The sequence below is a fragment of the Bombina bombina genome, chromosome 5 (assembly GCF_027579735.1).
Source record: "Bombina bombina isolate aBomBom1 chromosome 5, aBomBom1.pri, whole genome shotgun sequence".
Lineage (NCBI taxonomy): Eukaryota > Metazoa > Chordata > Amphibia > Anura > Bombinatoridae > Bombina > Bombina bombina.
The window spans coordinates 581,068,279-581,092,971 of record NC_069503.1 but is presented as its reverse complement, the minus strand read 5'-3'; the positions used below and the strand labels follow the sequence as shown (position 1 = coordinate 581,092,971).

General features: G+C 34.8%; 1 protein-coding gene across 1 annotated transcript in view; it reads left to right on the top strand.

The window, feature by feature from the left end:
• The window catches only part of GALNT1 (polypeptide N-acetylgalactosaminyltransferase 1), a 506,720-nt gene that overhangs the window by 387,110 nt on the left and 94,917 nt on the right, over window positions 1-24,693 (top strand). The window contains exon 5 of the mRNA XM_053714537.1: window positions 21,688-21,895. Within this exon, the coding sequence (XP_053570512.1) occupies window positions 21,688-21,895 (208 nt within the window). The remainder of the gene's footprint in view (window positions 1-21,687; window positions 21,896-24,693) is intronic.

Below are 24,693 nucleotides of genomic sequence, written 5' to 3'. Positions count from 1 at the left end.
AAATTATGAAATTAATTTGTGTTTCTCCAACATAGGTGTGTCCGGTCCACGGCGTCATCCTTACTTGTGGGATATTCTCTTCCCCAACAGGAAATGGCAAAGAGCCCAGCAAAGCTGGTCACATGATCCCTCCTAGGCTCCGCCTACCCCAGTCATTCTCTTTGCCGTTGTACAGGCAACATCTCCACGGAGATGGCTTAGAGTTTTTTAGTGTTTAACTGTAGTTTTTATTATTCAATCAAGAGTTTGTTATTTTAAAATAGTGCTGGTATGTACTATTTACTCAGAAACAGAAAAGAGATGAAGATTTCTGTTTGTATGAGGAAAATGATTTTAGCAACCGTCACTAAAATCCATGGCTGTTCCACACAGGACTGTTGAGAGCAATTAACTTCAGTTGGGGGAACAGTGAGCAGTCTCTTGCTGCTTGAGGTATGACACATTCTAACAAGACGATGTAATGCTGGAAGCTGTCATTTTCCCTATGGGATCCGGTAAGCCATGTTTATAAAGATCGTAAATAAGGGCTTCACAAGGGCTTATTAAGACTGTAGACTTTTTCTGGGCTAAATCGATTCATTATTAACACATATTTAGCCTTGAGGAATCATTTTATCTGGGTATTTTGATATAATAATATCGGCAGGCACTGTTTTAGACTCCTTATTATTTAGGGGCTTTCCCAAATCATAGGCAGAGCCTCATTTTCGCGCCGGTGTTGCGCACTTGTTTTTGAGAGGCATGACATGCAGTCGCATGTGAGAGGAGCTCTGATACTTAGAAAAGACTTTCTGAAGCGTCATTTGGTATCGTATTCCCCTTTGGGCTTGGTTGGGTCTCAGCAAAGCAGATACCAGGGACTGTAAAGGGGTTAAAGTTAAAAACGGCTCCGGTTCCGTTATTTTAAGGGTTAAAGCTTCCAAATTTGGTGTGCAATACTTTTAAGGCTTTAAGACACTGTGGTGAAAATTTGGTGAATTTTGAACAATTCCTTCATGTTTTTTCGCAATTGCAGTAATAAAGTGTGTTCAGTTTAAAATTTAAAGTGACAGTAACGGTTTTATTTTAAAACGTTTTTTGTACTTTGTTATCAAGTTTATGCCTGTTTAACATGTCTGAACTACCAGATAGACTGTGTTCTGAATGTGGGGAAGCCAGAATTCCTATTCTTTTAAATAAATGTGATTTATGTGACAATGACAATGATGCCCAAGATGATTCCTCAAGTGAGGGGAGTAAGCATGGTACTGCATCATTCCCTCCTTCGTCTACACGAGTCTTGCCCACTCAGGAGGCCCCTAGTACATCTAGCGCGCCAATACTCCTTACTATGCAACAATTAACGGCTGTAATGGATAATTCTGTCAAAAACATTTTAGCCAAAATGAACACTTACCAGCGTAAGCGTGACTGCTCTGTTTTAGATACTGAAGAGCATGACGACGCTGATAATAATGGTTCTGAAGGGCCCCTAACCCAGTCTGATGGGGCCAGGGAGGTTTTGTCTGAGGGAGAAATTACTGATTCAGGGAACATTTCTCAACAAGCTGAACCTGATGTGATTACGTTTAAATTTAAGTTGGAACATCTCCGCATTCTGCTCAAGGAGGTATTATCCACTCTGGATGATTGTGACAAGTTGGTCATCCCAGAGAAACTATGTAAAATGGACAAGTTCCTAGAGGTCCCGGGACTCCCAGAATCAAGCGTCGTCCCTTCCTCAAGCAAAGGCTCACACGGACATTGTCCTGGCCTTTCTCAGATCTCACGGATGGAAAGTGAACGTGGAAAAGAGTTCTCTATCTCCGTCAACAAGGGTTCCCTTCTTGGGAACAATAATTGACTCCTTAGAAATGAGGATTTTTTTGACAGAGGCCAGAAAAACAAAACTTCTAGACTCTTGTCGGATACTTCATTCCGTTCCTCTTCCTTCTATAGCGCAGTGCATGGAAGTGATCGGTTTGATGGTAGCGGCAATGGACATAGTTCCTTTTGCGCGCATTCATCTAAGACCATTACAACTGTGCATGCTCAGTCAGTGGAATGGGGACTATACAGACTTGTCTCCGAAGATACAAGTAAATCAGAGGACCAGAGACTCACTCCGTTGGTGGCTGTCCCTGGACAACCTGTCACAAGGGATGACATTCCGCAGACCGGAGTGGGTCATCGTCACGACCGACGCCAGTCTGATGGGCTGGGGCGCGGTCTGGGGATCCCTGAAAGCTCAGGGTCTTTGGTCTCGGGAAGAATCTCTTCTACCGATAAATATTCTGGAACTGAGAGCGATATTCAATGCTCTCAAGGCTTGGCCTCAGCTAGCGAGGGCCAAGTTCATACGGTTTCAATCAGACAACATGACAACTGTTGCGTACATCAACCATCAGGGGGGAACAAGGAGTTCCCTAGCGATGGAAGAAGTGACCAAAATCATTCTATGGGCGGAGTCTCACTCCTGCCACCTGTCTGCTATCCACATCCCAGGAGTGGAAAATTGGGAAGCGGATTTTCTGAGTCGTCAGACATTGCATCCGGGGGAGTGGGAACTCCATCCGGAAATCTTTGCCCAAGTCACTCAGCTGTGGGGCATTCCAGACATGGATCTGATGGCCTCTCGTCAGAACTTCAAAGTTCCTTGCTACGGGTCCAGATCCAGGGATCCCAAGGCGGCTCTAGTGGATGCACTAGTAGCACCTTGGACCTTCAAACTAGCTTATGTGTTCCCGCCGTTTCCTCTCATCCCCAGGCTGGTAGCCAGGATCAATCAGGAGAGGGCGTCGGTGATCTTGATAGCTCCTGCGTGGCCACGCAGGACTTGGTATGCAGATCTGGTGAATATGTCATCGGCTCCACCTTGGAAGCTACCTTTGAGACGAGACCTTCTTGTTCAGGGTCCGTTCGAACATCCGAATCTGGTTTCACTCCAGCTGACTGCTTGGAGATTGAACGCTTGATCTTATCGAAGCGAGGGTTCTCAGATTCTGTTATCGATACTCTTGTTCAGGCCAGAAACCGAAACCAGTGTCAAAGAAGGAACGTTTGTTGCACAATCTGGATGTTGTTCGCGCTCTAAAATTCTATTTAGATGCTACAAAGGATTTTAGACAAACATCTTCCTTGTTTGTTGTTTATTCCGGTAAAAGGAGAGGTCAAAAAGCAACTTCTACCTCTCTCTCTTTTTGGATTAAAAGCATCATCAGATTGGCTTACGAGACTGCCGGACGGCAGCCTCCCGAAAGAATCACGGCTCATTCCACTAGGGCTGTGGCTTCCACATGGGCCTTCAAGAACGAGGCTTCTGTTGATCAGATATGTAGGGCAGCGACTTGGTCTTCACTGCACACTTTTACCAAATTTTACAAGTTTGATACTTTTGCTTCTTCTGAGGCTATTTTTGGGAGAAAGGTTTTGCAAGCCGTGGTGCCTTCCATTTAGGTGACCTGATTTGCTCCCTCCCTTCATCCGTGTCCTAAAGCTTTGGTATTGGTTCCCACAAGTAAGGATGACGCCGTGGACCGGACACACCTATGTTGGAGAAAACAGAATTTATGTTTACCTGATAAATTACTTTCTCCAACGGTGTGTCCGGTCCACGGCCCGCCCTGGTTTTTTTAATCAGGTCTGATAATTTATTTTCTTTAACTACAGTCACCACGGTACCATATGGTTTCTCCTATGCAAATATTCCTCCTTAACGTCGGTCGAATGACTGGGGTAGGCGGAGCCTAGGAGGGATCATGTGACCAGCTTTGCTGGGCTCTTTGCCATTTCCTGTTGGGGAAGAGAATATCCCACAAGTAAGGATGACGCCGTGGACCGGACACACCGTTGGAGAAAGTAATTTATCAGGTAAACATAAATTCTGTTTTTGCATAGCAGAAAATTATATAATTTTAGAACATATTACAGTGCTCCCACTTGGCTATTGCATAATGCCTGCCTTGCAAAAAATGTCTGTGTAGAACACTGACTTATCATGCAATCACCTTTTAGCATGTTGCAGGGTAAGCCTTCCTGGTGTACGCCATCCTTTGTTGAGTAGTGTGGAATACACAATTTTAAAGGGACAGTAAACATCTTTTAGAATTTGATATAAAATGTTTAGTTATTTGGAGTAAAACAACTTTGTAATATACTTTTATTCTTTATTTTGCCCCCTTTTCATGTAATTGAATTCGTGAAATTGTGGCTGTTCTAAATCTCAGAACAAAAAAGTACACTACAGACTTCTCAAGGCTAACCCTACAACATATATTTCCCTGATTGACTTTGACAGATAAGAACTGTACAACAATGTACTTTAGTCTGCAGCTGACAAGACTTGCTGCAGTCATGTTATTATAAAGTCCAGATTTACTCCTTCAAATAAGGCAGTAAGTGGCGGTTGGGGTTTAGCTGTTGAAAGCCAATTATAGCACACAAGATGCTAATTTGTCTTTTAAATGTTTAGATTTGCCTGATATGTTATTCTACAGCACTAGTTTTTAAACCTGTCCTCAGATCTCCCTAACAAGCCAGATTTTGAGGATATTTGAACTAGCACACAGGTGAAATAATCAGATGATTAGTAAACATTATTTTGCTCTCAACCAAGGTAATCCTGAAAACCTGGCCTGTTAGGGAGCTCTGAGGACAGATTTAAAAACCAGTGTTCTATAGCAAGACACCAGAAATATTGTGTAATTACAAAGTGCTTACTGTCCCTTTAAAGGGATATTCCAGTCAAAATTTAAATGCACATAGATAAATTACATCTTTGAATAGAAACATATTTACAATATACATGTATTAGCAAAAATGCTTCTAGTAAAAGTTATCACTGTTTAAGTGTTAACATTTTTCTCTGCACGTGCATGTGAAGCATAGCTAGATATTGTCACTGCCCCCACATTTTAAATAATGCAGCTGCTCAGATCATCACTGAGGCTTGTATCATATCAGCAATTAACAAATTGAGTAATTACCCGATGGTAAAAGCACCTTAGGCTTTCAGAACAAGTGTTGTGTTTAAAATGCTGGTGCACGGTACATACTTAAATACACTTTTAAAACAGCTATAGCTTTTATTAGAAGCATTTTTGCTAATGCATGTATATTACAAAATTGCTTATGTTCAATACCAAAATGCACCCATGTGGTTTCCAATTTAAGCTGGAATATCCCTTTAAGAGAAATATAAAATAAATTATGAAAATGGAAAGTGTTGTAATAAAAGAATCAAATTAGTGTCCACTCAATTTCTGTTCGGCACATTCCTTTGACTCTTGACTTTAGAATGTGCAGTGCTTAATGTGTTTGAAGTATAAAAGCAAAGCATTAACAGATAATAAATAAACCATTGGTCTTGATTATTTCTTAATTCTCTGTTTGGTTCCTGACCTTTTACATGTGGAGGAAGATTGAAAACCCTGTTTTTCTTGAATGTGCTTGGACTAATTTAATGATTCTGAAATCTTTATCTATGTGTAGTAAAAATAAATTAAAACAAAAAAAAAATAGTGGTACACTTTTATTATCCATTCTGCCTTCTTTCATGCAAATTGACACCTTAAAAATCACCAGCATACCCTGTCTGGTCATTCAGATGCGCAAGACCGCACTTTATCTGCATGCCGTGGCATGCAGTTCTAGCACAGCTTCGCTGCACTAGTAACACCCTTAACCCCCTTAATTGCCATGACTTACCCTGTATGTCGCTGGTCGTTAAGGGATTTCTTGGGTAGAATAGTGATTATACCCTCCCTACTTCCTGCTGGCCACCATAAATGGCGCAGTTTCCCATAGAAAGGCCTTCACTCGTCCTTAAGGGGTTAACAACCACTGACATACAGGGTACGGCGGTCGTTAGTAATAGTAAATCCTAGCGTTTGTGAAACACTTGTATTTACCAGTGCAGCAAAGAAAGTTCAGTCATAAAGTATAAAATATTTTATGCCAAAAGTTCCCTTATTTGTCTGTCTCAGGCCGCCCATGGCAGAACGCTATTTTATCACTGAGGTGATCTTAGCCAATAGCGTGCTAGCTATCCGACATAATGCCAGCTGGTGCGCACAGCTATTGGCTAAGAGGTGTAAATGTCAACTCATTGGCAAAAATAGGGTGGTCTAAGGTGCTCAGCGTGGCGTACGCTGCAGACAAAGGAACTATCAGCATGAAGTATTATATACTTCATAACTGAAAGTCCCCTTTATTTGCTGCACTGGTAAATCCTCACGTTTCAAAAATGCTTAGATTTACTATCACTTTAAGGGGGTTAAAGGGATAGAAAGGTCAAAACTGAAACGTCCATTTAAATTTTATACATCTTAAAGGGACAGTCTACACTAGAATTGTTATTGTTTAAAAATCTAGATAATCCCTTTATTACCCATTCCCCAGTTTTGCATAATCAACACAGTTATATTAATATACTTTTTACCTCTGTGATTCCCTTGTATTTAAGCCTCAGCAGGCTGCCCCCTTATCTCAGTGCTTTTGACAGACACGCAGTTTAGTTCAGTGCAGACTCTTAAATAACTCCACGGGAGTGGGCACAATGTTATCTATATGAAACACTTGAACTAGTACTGTCTAACTGTGAAAAACTTTCAAAATGCTCTGAGGCGGTTTCAACGGTTTAGAAATCAGTTTGAGCCTACCTAGGTTTAGCTTTTCAAAAAGAATACCAAGGGAACAAAGCAAATTTTATGATAAAAGTACATTTAAAGGTTGTTTAAAATTGCATGCCCTATCTGAATCATGAAAGTTTAATTTTGACTAGACTGTCCCTTTTAAATAGAATCATTTTTACAATATACTTCCATTAGCAAAAATGCTTCTAGTAAAACTGATTACTGTTTTTCAGCAACATACGCACATATGCTGTGAGAGCCCAGTATTTAAACGCCACACCTTCTCAAAGAGTCAGCAGTGGCTTGTATGATAATAATTGTTTTTACTAACACAGAACACACTACCTTCGCCTCTCGTATGGTGCTTGAATCTGAATCCTTAGTAACACAAAGCATATGCTGCTTTAAAAAAATATTAACTTTTACTACCATCATTTTTGTCAATGGGTATTTATTGCAAAAATGCTTCTATTTAAATGCAACCCATGCACATTTAGGTTTTGACCTTTCTATCCCTTTAACTTTTAAAAAACTTGTGTGTATTAAAGGGACACTGAACCCAATTTTTCTAATTTACTCCTATTATCAATTTTTCTTTGTTCTCTTGCTATCTTTAGTTGAAAAAGAAAGTCCAGAACCTTGGGCAGCACTTGTTTATTGGTGGATGAATGTATTCACCAATCAGCAAGAGCAACCCAGGTTGTTCACCAAAATGGGCCGGCATCTAAACTTACATTCTTGCTTTTCAAATAAAGATACCAAGAGAATGAATAACATTTGCTAATAGGAGTAAATTAGAAAGTTGCATAAAATTACATTCTCTGTCTGAATCACAAAAGAAAAAAATGGGTTCAGTGTCCCTTTAAGTTCACAAGCCTAACCCTACTATATAATAATTACATAAAGCAACTGTTTGATCAATTTATATCTGCTTCTAACTGACCTGCAGATGAGATAACGGGATTTTAAAAATGCGTCTGGACTCCAAAATATTACAAAACTAAATGATAAATATTGTAGAAGCATTAAAACTTGTATTAAGATCGTGTGCAATGCAGTCCTTAACTGATGATATGTACTTTGCATAAATAAAAACAATGCCTTATATGTCTCTTTAAGACCAGTGTCATAGCGGGCTGCTTGTTGACTTCATTGCATCAGAGTACCCAAGATCCAATAGACTTGAATTTTGCAGTTTTGTTAACTGCCAAATGCGGAAGATGGTGGATGCTCGCGGCATTCGACTCTTTATAGAGACTGGTTTATTTTTGTGAAACACACTAAGATCTGGATTTGCACAGAGCTTAGTATGTTGCACTTTAACAAGAAGAAAACCTGCTCTGAAAAGAGCTGAATGCTGTAAGCAGCCACCTTCTTCCGCATTTGGCAGTTAGCGTTGTCTACTAGAAAATGCTGGAATGGGGTTTAAATGTGTGAAATGCCCATATGAAAAGGGACATTGTGCAGACATTACATGCTCTGATTTATTAGAGCTTGCAAGTCTGTGTTTAACACAGAGGTAAAGCCACATTTGGAAGCCACAGAGAACTGTTGGTCCAGAGCAGCCGCAACTGTTAAGACAATTAACAGCAGCAGTTTCACAGCCCTACGAATCGCCAGCCGCACCTGTTTAGGATCAGCAGCTTGTGTGGCTCTTGTGGAAATTGAATTGCGTCTTTAACTCCTTTTACATGCATTAAGCGCACATAATTATAGGGTCTATGCTTAAAGGGACATGAAACCCAAAATTTTTCTTTCAGGATTCGGATAGAGAATACAATTTTAAACAACTTTCTAATTTACTTCTATTATCTAAATTGTTTCATTCTCTTGGTATCATTTGTTGAAGGAGCAGCAATGCACTACTGGTTTAAGACTCAACAAATGGGTGAGCTAATGACAATCGGTATATATATTCAGCCACCAATCAGCAGCTAAAACCTATGTTCTCTGCTGCTCCTGAGCTTGCCTAGATAAACCTTTCAGCAAAGGACAACAAGAGAAGGAAGACAATTAACTAATAGAAGAAAATGGAAAGTTGTTTAAAATTGTATTCTCTATCTGAATCATGAAAGAAAATGTTTGGGTTTCATGTCCCTTTAATGATTTAGAGAATGTATATTTTGTCCTACAATGTTCCTTTAACCAGGGTGTTTGGTGATTATATGTAGAATATAAATAATGTTTCTTTTGTAAAGGTGGTGAGAGAGCATGAGTCAATAATTCTGGAAGTTCCACTCCTGGCCACTAGGAGGAAGCAAACATTCCCAAAACTCCTTATAACAGCACAAGGTCTGTTTCTGACAGCTTACCTTCTGATTCAAATAAGATCAGCTAAGCCGTTTCTCAGGGTTTCAGAATCTGACTCCTCAGATCTGTCTTCTGAGGGTGAAATAATTTCAGATTATCAAGAGTCTGTTTCTGATCAGGACACAGATGGGCTCCTCTTTCATGTTTAAGCTTGAACATCTTTGTTCACTTTTGAGGGAGTTTTTATGTACTTTAGGTGTTCAAGATCCTAAAGCTAGTTAAAATCTATTAAGCAATTGGATTTGATTTTCAAACGTACTGCTAAGTCCCCTTAAATGTTTCCGGTTCCAGAGGCTGTTTCTGAAATAATTATTAAAGAGTGGTCTAAACCTGGTAATTCTTTTAATTCATTTTTATATTTTAAAATGATGTTTCTTTTACCTGCTTCTAGTATTTAACTTTGGGGAAATATTCCAAAGGTGGATGGTACTATTTCTACTTTAGCTACACACACTACTATTCCTTTAGAGCAGTGGTCAGCAACCTCGGCACCCCAGATGTTTTGGAACTACATTTCCCATGATACTTAGCCAGCTTGATGAGTGTCTGAGCTTGATGGGAAATGTAGTTCCAAAACATCTGGGGTGCCAAGGTTGCTGACCCCTGCTTTAGAGGATAGTGCTTCTGTCAAAAACCATAGGATATGAAGTTGGAGCCCTTTCATAAAGAAACTTTTACGCAAGCAGGTTTTTCTTTTTAGGCCAGCAATTAGTATCACTTCAGTTACATACAGCTTGTTCAAGTCTTTACTTTCCTATGGTAGTTCTTTGCATTGTGGTATTAAAGGGATAGTCTAGTCAAAATTAAACTTTCATGATTCAGATAGAGCAGACAATTTTAAGCAACTTTCTATCTTACTCCTATTATCAATTTTTCTTTGTTTTATTGGTAACTTTATTTGAAAAAGCAAGACTTTAAACTTAGGAGCTAGCCCATTTTTAGTTCAGCTCCTGGGTCTAAATGTAGGCAAAAATCAGCAAGCTCTACCTAGGTGCTGAACCAAAAATGGGCTGGCTACTAGACTTACATTCTTGATTGTTTAAATAAAGATACTATTATTATTATTATTATCATTTATTTGTATAGCGCCGCCAAATTCCGTAGCGCTGGGTACAATGATAGGGGTATACAATGACAAAGATTTGTGATACAATACAAAACATAACAAGACTAAACAAATCTAGCACAGGAGGAAGAGGGCCCTGCTCCGGAGAGCTCACAGTCTATAGGTTTAGGGTGCAGAGACATAAGGTTGGGGTAGCTTGTTACATTGGTTGTATTTGCAGCAGTGAGTCAGGCAGTTCATGTACATGTATTAGCTTGGTTCTGATGCGGGATGGAGGAGAGATGGCAAGCCTCTCTGAATAAGTGGGTTTTCAAGGATCTTCTGAAGCTATACAAGGTTGGAGACAGTCTGATGGAGCGGGGTAGAGAGTTCCAGAGGAAAGGAGCAGCACGTGCGAAGTCTTGGAGGCGGGAGTGGGATGTAGAGATAACAGGAGTGTAGAGACGTAGGTCAGAGGTTGATCGAAGAGGACGGGATGGGGAGTATTTCACGATGAGAGAGGAGATATAGTTGGGAGTTAGACTGTTGAGTGCTTTGTAGAGAATGAAGCAAAATTGATAATAGGAATAAATTAGAAAGTTGTTTAAAATCGCATGCTCTATCTAAATCATGAAAGTTTAATTTTGATTAGACTATTCCTTTAAGTCTGATAAAAATAGCCTCAGATGCTATTCCATTTGCTCAATTTCACATGAGACCTCTTCAGCTTTTGTATGCTTAGTCAATGGTGCAAGGATTACACTCGGCTCTCACATACTTTTGGATCTCAGAGCAAGACTCTCTCTCCTGGTGGATAAATCACCAGTCCAGTTTTCTGGGGGCATTGTAATTCCTAAATGTATTACTTCCCATTCTGTTACATCAGTTTCTACTTTCTGAGCTTTAAAGAATGAGACTTCTGTTAAACAGATTTGCAAGGCAGCAACTTAGTCTTCTTTACATAACTTTACTAAATTCTATCTTAATGATGTTTTTGCTTTCTATGAAGTAGCTTTTGGTAGGATAGTCCTTCAGGCAGTAGTTTCCAGACATTATGTACTGTAATTGCATAAAAAAGTTATACACATTTTTTTTTTGTCCTTCCGAAATAACTCGTGAACTCCAAAGCTTGGGTATTTGTTCCCAGGGGCAATGACTGAAGCAGCTTTTGGTAGGAAAGTTCTCCAAGCATTAGCATCAGCATCAGTGTCTGGAAATTAAGTGTCTGCCTTACTTGTGAACTGCACAGCTTGGGTATTAGTTCCTAGGAGTAATGGATCTATGACTCACCACCTTTATGAAAGAAAACATTTATGCTTACCTGATAAATTAATTTCTTTCATGGTGGTGAGCATCCATGAGACCCGTACATTTTTTTATTTTTTGTATGAATATTATTTCTGTTGGCAGTTCTAGTTTGCAACTAATTTTCGCTGCTTTTGTTCTTTGCTACCGTTATTCTTCTCCTTGCTTGGCTATACGTTAGATTGGCTTACTAGTGAAGTGGGAGAGAGAAGTGCTCTTGGAGTTTTGGGAATCTTTGGCTCCTCCTAGTGGCCAGTAGTGGAATTCTCAGGAGTAAAGGCTCGTGGAAATGACTTTTCAGGTTAGCATACATTGTTTTTTTAATTTAAAGGTACAGTAAACACTGAGATTTTTACATACTTTGTTTATGAATTGTTATGAATAATGGATCTACTTTGCAGTATATTTTCATTATTTATTTTAACCCTTTTCATGTAATTTAGCTCTGGAAATTGAGCAATTTCTAATACTCAGAACTTGAAATGCACCCTGCTGACTGAAAGCTAACTCTGCTAGATATGTCACTATCTGGCTTTAACTAATAACTGCAAATAAATGCATTTTATACTAACTTTATGACTGTGGATATCCTGATTGTCTGCTGACTAAAGCCCACATTGGCTTTTCCAAGTAAGGCAAATGGTGGGTGGAGTTTGGCTAAAAAAAAATAATTGCAGAAAAAAGGATGTTCAATTATTTGGTTGATGTGTTATTCTTTAGCAGCACAACAGTAATGTATTGTAATTACAAGATGCTTACTGTCCCTTTAATACAATTTATACAGCACTTTTGTACCACCAAATAGTTTGTCTATTGAATCAAATAATAAAAGATTAATTTTTTATCTATCCTATCTTTCCTCTCTATTTCTCTCTCTATCTATCTATCTTATCTATCTTATCTATCTTTCCTATCTATCTCTATCTATCTATCTTTCCTATCTATATCTATCTTTCCTATCTATCTATCTCTATCTTTCTTTCCTTATCTATCTTTCCTCTCTATTTCTCTCTCTATCTATCTATCTTATCTATCTTTCCTATCTATCTCTATCTATCTATCTTTCTTATCTATATCTATCTTTCCTATCTATATCTATCTTTCCTATCTATATCTATCTTTCCTATCTATCTCTATCTATCTATCTTTCCTATCTATATCTATCTTTCCTATCTATATCTATCTTTCCTATCTATATCTATCTTTCCTATCTATATCTATCTTTCCTATCTATATCTATCTTTCCTATCTATATCTATCTTTCCTATCTATCTCTATCTATCTATCTTTCCTATCTATATCTATCTTTCCTATCTATCTATCTCTATCTATCTTTCCTATCTATCTTTCCTATCTATATCTATCTTTCCTATCTATCTCTATCTATCTATCTTTCTTTATCTATCTTTCCTATCTATCTTTCCTATCTATATCTATCTTTCCTATCTATCTATCTCTATCTATCTTTCCTATCTATCTTTCCTATCTATATCTATCTTTCCTATCTATCTATCTCTATCTATCTTTCCTATCTATCTTTCCTATCTATATCTATCTTTCCTATCTATCTATCTCTATCTATCTTTCCTTATCTATCTTTCCTATCTATATCTATCTTTCCTTATCTATCTTTCCTTATCTATCTTTCCTTATCTATCTTTCCTATCTATATCTATCTTTCCTATCTATCTATCTCTATCTATCTTTCCTTATCTATCTTTCCTATCTATATCTATCTTTCCTATCTATCTATCTCTATCTATCTTTCCTTATCTATCTTTCCTTATCTATCTTTCCTTATCTATCTTTCCTATCTATATCTATCTTTCCTATCTATATCTATCTTTCCTATCTATATCTATCTTTCCTATCTATCTATCTCTATCTATCTTTCCTTATCTATCTTTCCTTATCTATCTTTCCTTATCTATCTTTCCTTATCTATCTTTCCTTATCTATCTTTCCTATCTATATCTATCTTTCCTATCTATATCTATCTTTCCTATCTATATCTATCTTTCCTTATCTATCTTTCCTTATCTATCTTTCCTTATCTATCTTTCCTTATCTATCTTTCCTTATCTATCTTTCCTTATCTATCTTTCCTTATCTATCTTTCCTTATCTATCTTTCCTTATCTATCTTTCCTTATCTATCTTTCCTTATCTATCTATCTCTATCTATCTTTCCTTATCTATCTTTCCTATCTATCTTTCCTATCTATCTTTCCTATCTATCTTTCCTTATCTATCTTTCCTATCTATATCTATCTTTCCTATCTATCTTTCCTTATCTATCTTTCCTTATCTATCTATCTCTATCTATCTTTCCTATCTATCTTTCCTATCTATCTTTCCTATCTATCTTTCCTTATCTATCTTTCCTATCTATCTTTCCTATCTATCTTTCCTATCTATCTTTCCTTATCTATCTTTCCTTATCTATCTTTCCTTATCTATCTTTCCTATCTATCTTTCCTATCTATCTTTCCTATCTATCTTTCCTTATCTATCTTTCCTATCTATATCTATCTTTCCTATCTATCTTTCCTATCTATCTTTCCTATCTATCTTTCCTATCTATCTTTCCTTATCTATCTTTCCTATCTATATCTATCTTTCCTATCTATCTTTCCTTATCTATCTTTCCTTATCTATCTATCTCTATCTATCTTTCCTATCTATCTTTCCTATCTATCTTTCCTATCTATCTTTCCTTATCTATCTTTCCTATCTATCTTTCCTATCTATCTTTCCTATCTATCTTTCCTTATCTATCTTTCCTTATCTATCTTTCCTATCTATCTTTCCTATCTATCTTTCCTATCTATCTTTCCTTATCTATCTTTCCTATCTATCTTTCCTTATCTATCTTTCCTTATCTATCTTTCCTTATCTATCTTTCCTTATCTATCTTTCCTATCTATCTTTCCTTATCTATCTTTCCTATCTCTATCTATCTTTCCTTATCTATCTTTCCTATCTCTATCTATCTTTCCTTATCTATCTATCTCTATCTATCTTTCCTTATCTATCTATCTCTATCTATCTTTCCTTATCTATCTTTCCTATCTATATCTATCTTTCCTATCTATCTATCTCTATCTATCTTTCCTTATCTATCTTTCCTATCTATATCTATCTTTCCTTATCTATCTATCTCTATCTATCTTTCCTTATCTATCTTTCCTTATCTATCTTTCCTTATCTATCTTTCCTATCTATCTTTCCTTATCTATCTTTCCTATCTATCTTTCCTTATCTATCTTTCCTTATCTATCTTTCCTATCTATCTTTCCTATCTATCTTTCCTTATCTATCTTTCCTTATCTATCTATCTCTATCTATCTTTCCTTATCTATCTTTCCTTATCTATCTTTCCTATCTATCTTTCCTTATCTATCTTTCCTATCTCTATCTATCTTTCCTTATCTATCTTTCCTATCTATCTTTCCTTATCTATCTTTCCTATCTCTATCTATCTTTCCTATCTATCTTTCCTTATCTATCTTTCCTATCTCTATCTATCTTTCCTATCTATCTTTCCTTATCTATCTTTCCTATCTATCTTTCCTTATCTATCTTTCCTTATCTATCTTTCCTATCTATCTTTCCTATCTCTATCTATCTTTCCTTATCTATCTATCTCTATCTATCTTTCCTTATCTATCTTTCCTTATCTATCTTTCCTATCTATCTTTCCTATCTCTATCTATCTTTCCTTATCTATCTTTCCTATCTATCTTTCCTATCTCTATCTATCTTTCCTTATCTATCTATCTCTATCTATCTTTCCTTATCTATCTTTCCTTATCTATCTTTCCTTATCTATCTTTCCTATCTATCTTTCCTATCTATATCTATCTTTCCTTATCTATCTTTCCTTATCTATCTTTCCTTATCTATCTATCTCTATCTATCTTTCCTTATCTATCTTTCCTATCTATCTTTCCTTATCTATCTTTCCTATCTATCTTTCCTTATCTATCTTTCCTATCTATCTTTCCTATCTCTATCTATCTTTCCTTATCTATCTATCTCTATCTATCTTTCCTTATCTATCTTTCCTTATCTATCTTTCCTTATCTATCTTTCCTATCTATCTTTCCTATCTATATCTATCTTTCCTTATCTATCTTTCCTTATCTATCTTTCCTTATCTATCTATCTCTATCTATCTTTCCTTATCTATCTTTCCTATCTATCTTTCCTATCTATCTTTCCTATCTATCTTTCCTTATCTATCTTTCCTATCTATATCTATCTTTCCTTATCTATCTTTCCTTATCTATCTTTCCCTATCTATCTTTCCCTATCTATCTTTCCTTATCTATCTTTCCTTATCTATCTTTCCTTATCTATCTTTCCTTATCTATCTTTCCTTATCTATCTTTCCTATCTCTATCTATCTTTCCTTATCTATCTATCTCTATCTATCTTTCCTTATCTATCTTTCCTTATCTATCTTTCCTTATCTATCTTTCCTTATCTATCTTTCCTTATCTATCTTTCCTATCTATATCTATCTTTCCTATCTATCTCTATCTATCTTTCCTTATCTATCTTTCCTATCTATCTTTCCTTATCTATCTTTCCTATCTATCTTTCCTTATCTATCTTTCCTTATCTATCTTTCCTATCTATCTTTCCTATCTATATCTATCTTTCCTTATCTATCTTTCCTTATCTATCTTTCCTTATCTATCTTTCCTATCTATATCTATCTTTCCTATCTATCTATCTCTATCTATCTTTCCTTATCTATCTTTCCTATCTATATCTATCTTTCCTTATCTATCTTTCCTTATCTATCTTTCCTTATCTATCTTTCCTTATCTATCTTTCCTTATCTATCTTTCCTTATCTATCTTTCCTTATCTATCTTTCCTTATCTATCTATCTCTATCTATCTTTCCTTATCTATCTTTCCTATCTATCTTTCCTATCTATCTTTCCTTATCTATCTTTCCTATCTATATCTATCTTTCCTATCTATCTTTCCTTATCTATCTTTCCTATCTATCTTTCCTTATCTATCTTTCCTTATCTATCTATCTCTATCTATCTTTCCTATCTATCTTTCCTATCTATCTTTCCTTATCTATCTTTCCTTATCTATCTATCTCTATCTATCTTTCCTATCTATCTTTCCTATCTATCTTTCCTATCTATCTTTCCTTATCTATCTTTCCTATCTATCTTTCCTATCTATCTTTCCTATCTATCTTTCCTTATCTATCTTTCCTTATCTATCTTTCCTATCTATCTTTCCTATCTATCTTTCCTATCTATCTTTCCTTATCTATCTTTCCTATCTATCTTTCCTTATCTATCTTTCCTATCTATCTTTCCTTATCTATCTTTCCTTATCTATCTTTCCTTATCTATCTTTCCTATCTATCTTTCCTTATCTATCTTTCCTATCTCTATCTATCTTTCCTTATCTATCTATCTCTATCTATCTTTCCTTATCTATCTTTCCTATCTATCTTTCCTTATCTATCTTTCCTTATCTATCTTTCCTATCTATCTTTCCTATCTATCTTTCCTTATCTATCTATCTCTATCTATCTTTCCTTATCTATCTTTCCTTATCTATCTTTCCTATCTATCTTTCCTTATCTATCTTTCCTATCTCTATCTATCTTTCCTTATCTATCTTTCCTATCTATCTTTCCTTATCTATCTTTCCTATCTCTATCTATCTTTCCTATCTATCTTTCCTTATCTATCTTTCCTATCTCTATCTATCTTTCCTATCTATCTTTCCTTATCTATCTTTCATATCTATCTTTCCTATCTATCTTTCCTTATCTATCTTTCCTATCTATCTTTCCTTATCTATCTTTCCTTATCTATCTTTCCTATCTATCTTTCCTATCTCTATCTATCTTTCCTTATCTATCTATCTCTATCTATCTTTCCTTATCTATCTTTCCTTATCTATCTTTCCTTATCTATCTTTCCTATCTATCTTTCCTATCTCTATCTATCTTTCCTTATCTATCTTTCCTATCTATCTTTCCTATCTCTATCTATCTTTCCTTATCTATCTATCTCTATCTATCTTTCCTTATCTATCTTTCCTTATCTATCTTTCCTTATCTATCTTTCCTATCTATCTTTCCTATCTATATCTATCTTTCCTTATCTATCTTTCCTTATCTATCTTTCCTTATCTATCTATCTCTATCTATCTTTCCTTATCTATCTTTCCTATCTATCTTTCCTTATCTATCTTTCCTATCTATCTTTCCTTATCTATCTTTCCTATCTATATCTATCTTTCCTTATCTATCTTTCCTTATCTATCTTTCCTTATCTATCTTTCCTTATCTATCTTTCCTATCTATCTTTCCTATCTCTATCTATCTTTCCTTATCTATCTATCTCTATCTATCTTTCCTTATCTATCTTTCCTTATCTATCTTTCCTTATCTATCTTTCCTATCTATCTTTCCTATCTATATCTATCTTTCCTTATCTATCTTTCCTTATCTATCTTTCCTTATCTATCTATCTCTATCTATCTTTCCTTATCTATCTTTCCTATCTATCTTTCCTATCTATCTTTCCTTATCTATCTTTCCTATCTATATCTATCTTTCCTTATCTATCTTTCCTTATCTATCTATCTCTATCTATCTTTCCTTATCTATCTTTCCTTATCTATCTTTCCTTATCTATCTATCTCTATCTATCTTTCCTTATCTATCTTTCCTTATCTATCTTTCCTTATCTATCTTTCCTATCTATCTTTCCTATCTATATCTATCTTTCCTTATCTATCTTTCCTTATCTATCTTTCCTTATCTATCTATCTCTATCTATCTTTCCTTATCTATCTTTCCTATCTATCTTTCCTATCTATCTTTCCTTATCTATCTTTCCTATCTATATCTATCTTTCCTTATCTATCTTTCCTTATCTATCTATCTCTATCTATCTTTCCTTATCTATCTTTCCTTATCTATCTTTCCTTATCTATCTATCTCTATCTATCTTTCCTTATCTATCTTTCCTTATCTATCTTTCCTATCTCTATCTATCTTTCCTTATCTATCTATCTCTATCTATCTTTCCTTATCTATCTTTCCTTATCTATCTTTCCTATCTATATCTATCTTTCCTATCTATCTATCTTTCCTTATCTATCTTTCCTTATCTATCTTTCCTTATCTATCTTTCCTATCTATATCTATCTATCTCTATCTATCTATCTCTATCTATCTTTCCTTATCTATCTTTCCTTATCTATCTTTCCTTATCTATCTTTCCTTATCTATCTTTCCTTATCTATCTTTCCTATCTATATCTATCTTTCCTATCTATCTATCTCTATCTATCTTTCCTATCTATCTTTCCTTATCTATCTTTCCTATCTATCTTTCCTTATCTATCTTTCCTTATCTATCTTTCCTATCTATCTTTCCTTATCTATCTTTCCTTATCTATCTTTCCTATCTATCTTTCCTATCTCTATCTATCTTTCCTTATCTATCTATCTCTATCTATCTTTCCTTATCTATCTTTCCTTATCTATCTTTCCTATCTATCTTTCCTATCTCTATCTATCTTTCCTTATCTATCTTTCCTATCTATCTTTCCTATCTCTATCTATCTTTCCTTATCTATCTATCTCTATCTATCTTTCCTTATCTATCTTTCCTTATCTATCTTTCCTTATCTATCTTTCCTATCTATCTTTCCTTATCTATCTTTCCTTATCTATCTTTCCTTATCTATCTTTCCTATCTATCTTTCCTTATCTATCTTTCCTTATCTATCTTTCCTATCTATCTTTCCTATCTATCTTTCCTTATCTATCTATCTCTATCTATCTTTCCTTATCTATCTTTCCTTATCTATCTTTCCTTATCTATCTTTCCTTATCTATCTTTCCTATCTCTATCTATCTTTCCTTATCTATCTTTCCTATCTATCTTTCCTTATCTATCTTTCCTATCTCTATCTATCTTTCCTATCTATCTTTCCTTATCTATCTTTCCTATCTCTATCTATCTTTCCTATCTATCTTTCCTTATCTATCTTTCCTATCTATCTTTCCTATCTATCTTTCCTTATCTATCTTTCCTATCTATCTTTCCTTATCTATCTTTCCTTATCTATCTTTCCTATCTATCTTTCCTATCTCTATCTATCTTTCCTTATCTATCTTTCCTTATCTATCTATCTCTATCTATCTTTCCTTATCTATCTTTCCTTATCTATCTTTCCTTATCTATCTTTCCTTATCTATATCTATCTTTCCTTATCTATCTTTCCTTATCTATCTATCTCTATCTATCTTTCCTTATCTATCTTTCCTTATCTATCTTTCCTTATCTATCTTTCCTATCTCTATCTATCTTTCCTTATCTATCTATCTCTATCTATCTTTCCTTATCTATCTTTCCTTATCTATCTTTCCTATCTATATCTATCTTTCCTATCTATCTATCTTTCCTTATCTATCTTTCCTTATCTATCTTTCCTATCTATATCTATCTATCTCTATCTATCTATCTCTATCTATCTTTCCTTATCTATCTTTCCTTATCTATCTTTCCTTATCTATCTTTCCTTATCTATCTTTCCTTATCTATCTTTCCTATCTATATCTATCTTTCCTATCTATCTATCTCTATCTATCTTTCCTATCTATCTTTCCTTATCTATCTTTCCTATCTATCTTTCCTATCTATCTTTCCTTATCTATCTTTCCTATCTATCTTTCCTTATCTATCTTTCCTTATCTATCTTTCCTTATCTATCTTTCCTTATCTATCTTTCCTATCTATCTTTCCTATCTCTATCTATCTTTCCTTATCTATCTTTCCTATCTATCTTTCCTTATCTATCTTTCCTTATCTATCTTTCCTATCTATCTTTCCTATCTCTATCTATCTTTCCTTATCTATCTATCTCTATCTATCTTTCCTTATCTATCTTTCCTTATCTATCTTTCCTATCTATCTTTCCTATCTATATCTATCTTTCCTTATCTATCTTTCCTTATCTATCTATCTCTATCTATCTTTCCTTATCTATCTTTCCTTATCTATCTTTCCTATCTATCTTTCCTTATCTATCTTTCCTATCTATCTTTCCTTATCTATCTTTCCTATCTATATCTATCTTTCCTTATCTATCTTTCCTTATCTATCTTTCCTTATCTATCTTTCCTATCTCTATCTATCTTTCCTTATCTATCTATCTCTATCTATCTTTCCTTATCTATCTATCTCTATCTATCTTTCCTATCTATATCTATCTTTCCTTATCTATCTTTCCTTATCTATCTATCTCTATCTATCTTTCCTTATCTATCTTTCCTATCTATCTTTCCTATCTATCTTTCCTATCTATCTTTCCTTATCTATCTTTCCTATCTATATCTATCTTTCCTTATCTATCTTTCCTTATCTATCTATCTCTATCTATCTTTCCTTATCTATCTTTCCTTATCTATCTTTCCTTATCTATCTTTCCTTATCTATCTTTCCTTATCTATCTTTCCTTATCTATCTTTCCTATCTCTATCTATCTTTCCTTATCTATCTATCTCTATCTATCTTTCCTTATCTATCTTTCCTTATCTATCTTTCCTATCTATATCTATCTTTCCTATCTATCTATCTTTCCTTATCTATCTTTCCTTATCTATCTTTCCTATCTATATCTATCTATCTCTATCTATCTATCTCTATCTATCTTTCCTTATCTATCTTTCCTTATCTATCTTTCCTTATCTATCTTTCCTTATCTATCTTTCCTTATCTATCTTTCCTATCTATATCTATCTTTCCTATCTATATCTATCTTTCCTATCTATCTATCTCTATCTATCTTTCCTTATCTATCTTTCCTTATCTATCTTTCCTATCTATATCTATCTTTCCTATCTATCTATCTCTATCTATCTTTCCTTATCTATCTTTCCTTATCTATCTTTCCTATCTATATCTATCTTGTCTGTCTATCTTTCCTACTCTATCCTATCCATCTATCTGTCTATCCTTTAAATCTGTTTTATACATCTGTATTCTTTGACCATGTTATTGTAGATCCCCATCTCTTGCTGTAGCCAGCACTTTTTCATGAAGTATAACAAGAATACAGTGTTGGCTCGCAGTGTTTAGAATTTATGCAGTCTCCGTTTTCCAGTTGATTTGGATACTTACAGTTGGATATACCATTATAGCACTTGAAACCGATTATGAGGAATTTCTTAATTATTTACATCAGAAGATGATTTTGTTTTTAAACATATTCATTGTAGTCTAGCAGTGCACTGTGTATAAAGCTTTATATATATTTTTTATTTCATATGGGATTGCTTTGCCGCATTGGCACAGTTATATCCATACATCATTTTTCATTATTTATTACTATCAAATGTTTATTTTCCTTGCAGAATTTTTGAAGAGGCCATTGGAGAGTTATGTAAAGAAGCTGAAAATTCCTGTGTATGTGATTCGGATGGAGCAACGCTCGGGACTGATTAGGGCTCGATTAAAAGGCGCTGCAGCTTCCAAAGGACAAGTCATCACCTTTCTAGATGCCCATTGTGAGTGTACTGTGGGATGGCTGGAGCCCCTTTTGGCAAGAATAAAAAATGACAGGTAAGGACTGTACTGTAAAATGTTGTCACCTTTTAATGCGTTCCTAATTATCAATGTTACCTGTTTGTGCGTATTTTGCGGACAGTCTAGTCAAAATTAAACTCGTGATTCAGATTGAACATGCAATTTTAAACAACTTCCCAATTTACTTTTATCATCACATTTGCTTGTTCTCTTGGTATTCTTTGTTGAAAGCTAAACCTAGGTAGGCTTCTACTTTCATCTCATTGCCTTTTGACAGTTTTTCACAGCTAGACAGCGCTAGTTCATGTGCCATATAGATAACATTGTGCTCACTCCCGTAGAGTTATTCGACTCAGTACTGATTGGCTAAAGTGCAAGTCTGTCAAAATAACTAAGATAAGGGGGCAGTCTGCAGAGGCTTAGATACACAAAGGTAAAAAGTATATTAATATAATTGTTGGTTATGCAAAACTGGGGAATGTGTTATAAAGGGATCATCTATCTTTTTAAACTATAACAATTCTGGAGTAAACTGTCCCTTTAAGTTGTTTATAAATAGCTCCTGTACTTTTATTTTGTCATTTGAAATAGCAGTTTGTTTGTTTTTTCCTGTTGAAACCACAATCTATATTATAAATCTGAATACTGCAGCATTGTATATAGAAAAATGATGCAAACGCGGCATCAGCAAAGCTCATCCCCCCAGTAAAGTGGGAGAGCCAGGCCAATTTGCACATTGGGCATGGATGAATATGGTGGCACTTCACTGACAAGGTTAAAACCATCATCTGGGGTGCCATGTTCCTCGTTCAGAGCAGGACTGCCTGATATTTTGGGGCTGGACTAACCTGTATTGGTGGGATCGGACTGATGTACTTCAGGAAAGCTATCCTCTGTGAAAGCACAATTGGGCTAAAAGAGGCTGTTCCTGTGTGGCAGTTTGCCAGAGAACAAGATATTGTTTGTTCTTGATTGAGCACTTCTACTTGTTAAAAAATAAATGTATATATATACAAGCAACAGTGTAATAGTAAAATGATCTAGACAATTGAGCTTTTTCTTTTTTTGCATTTGTATGTCCCTTTTAATGTTAGTAATGTTGTATTACATTTAAATAGTTTTTTTTAAATTCAAAACTGCTATATATTAGTTTTTTTCCCCTTGAAGGGACATAAAACCCAACATTTTTCTTTCTTTATTCAGATAGAGAATACAATTAAAAAAAAAAAAAGTTTCCTATTTACTTCTATTATCTAATTCGCTTTGTTCTTAGTTTATTCTTTGTTGAAGAGATATCTAGATAGGTAACGGGCACATGCTGCCACCTAGTGCTCTTGCTCATGTATAGCGTTGTTGCAAATCTGCTGTTATATAGTGCTGCAGACACATGCACACTCTTGAGCTTACAATCCTGCTTTTCAACAAAGGATAACAAGAAAACTAGAACATTTGATAATAGAAGTAAATTGGAAAGTTGTTTAAAATTGCATGTTCTATCTGAATCATGAAAGAACATTTTGGGGTTTTATGTCCCTTTTAGGGTGAGGTTGTCAAAAATCCGGTCCACCAAGATTTTCTTTGTGACCCTTAACACAACTGAGCTTAGACAGATATCAGTAATTTGTCATTTAAAATAAAAAATAAATAGTTCCGGACTTACATGGGTAGTATATACAGTTAAAGTGACACTAAGCACATTTTACGCACCTCCCTCCAATCATGGGGCTGCCAAGTATCTGACGGAGAGTTGCTGCGCATGTGCAAACTCATCTGCGCTGGAATGTAGTATAAGCTACATTTTACCATTGCGACACCTAAAACAAAAGGGAGTTTGGGAATATCCTCAATACTATGCTTAGAAAATGTATTTAGTGTTTAACCCATGTGTTCAGTTAGAAACCAGTAGCAAATTGCTGCTCCTTCAACAAATGATACCAAGAGAATGGAACAAATTTGATAAAAGAAGTAAACTTGAAAGTTGTTTAAAATTGTATGTTTTACCTAAATCATAAAATTTATTTTTTTTGGTCTCTTGTCTCTTTAAAGACTGTTCTTCCATATTAAAAAAAAAGTTAGGGTGCCCTTGTTATAATGCTTTGCTTCTTTGCAATTTTAACAGATTATAGCATCATTGTGACAGTAACTATTTCAGAAAAGTAAACAGCATACACATTTACAGCCCATACTGCAGAGATTGAGCATTGGAGTCGTGTATCAGTAATCTAGGACTAATTGTTCTTTGTTTTACAGTTGATGCAACAAATGAATAGGAAAAAAAGTGATAAATGAAATCCTTTTATGCACTTCAAGACTAGAAAGGGTATTCAGTGGTGTCATGCCTGGCCAACCAAAAAGGGGGAAAAAAAATCAATGATTAGAGTTGATAGCAGCACTTCATTATCAGCAATCTCTGAAACATTTGTTATAGATTGGACTCTTCAGGCAATTAAGTAGCCTTTTCAGTTTTCTGTAGCTTGATTTAACTTCTGATTAGGTTTTTAGTTCCTGTGGGAGGATTATCTTCTTTCCTCTGTCATCAGTGTATTAATAGGTTGTATTACTGTCTTTTAATGCTAGTCTAGTGTATATACTTAAATAGCAGTTGTAAAATAACAATCTGAAATGTTCAAATATTTAAAAAGATATCAAACATTGCATAATGTATGTGTATGTATATATAATATATGTGTGTATTTGTGTGTATGTGTGTATATATATATATATATATATATATATATATATATATATATATATATATATATATATATATATATATATATAATAACTAATTGTGTAGTTCATTAACAAATCTAGACAGGCGCAGAAGCTTGTTT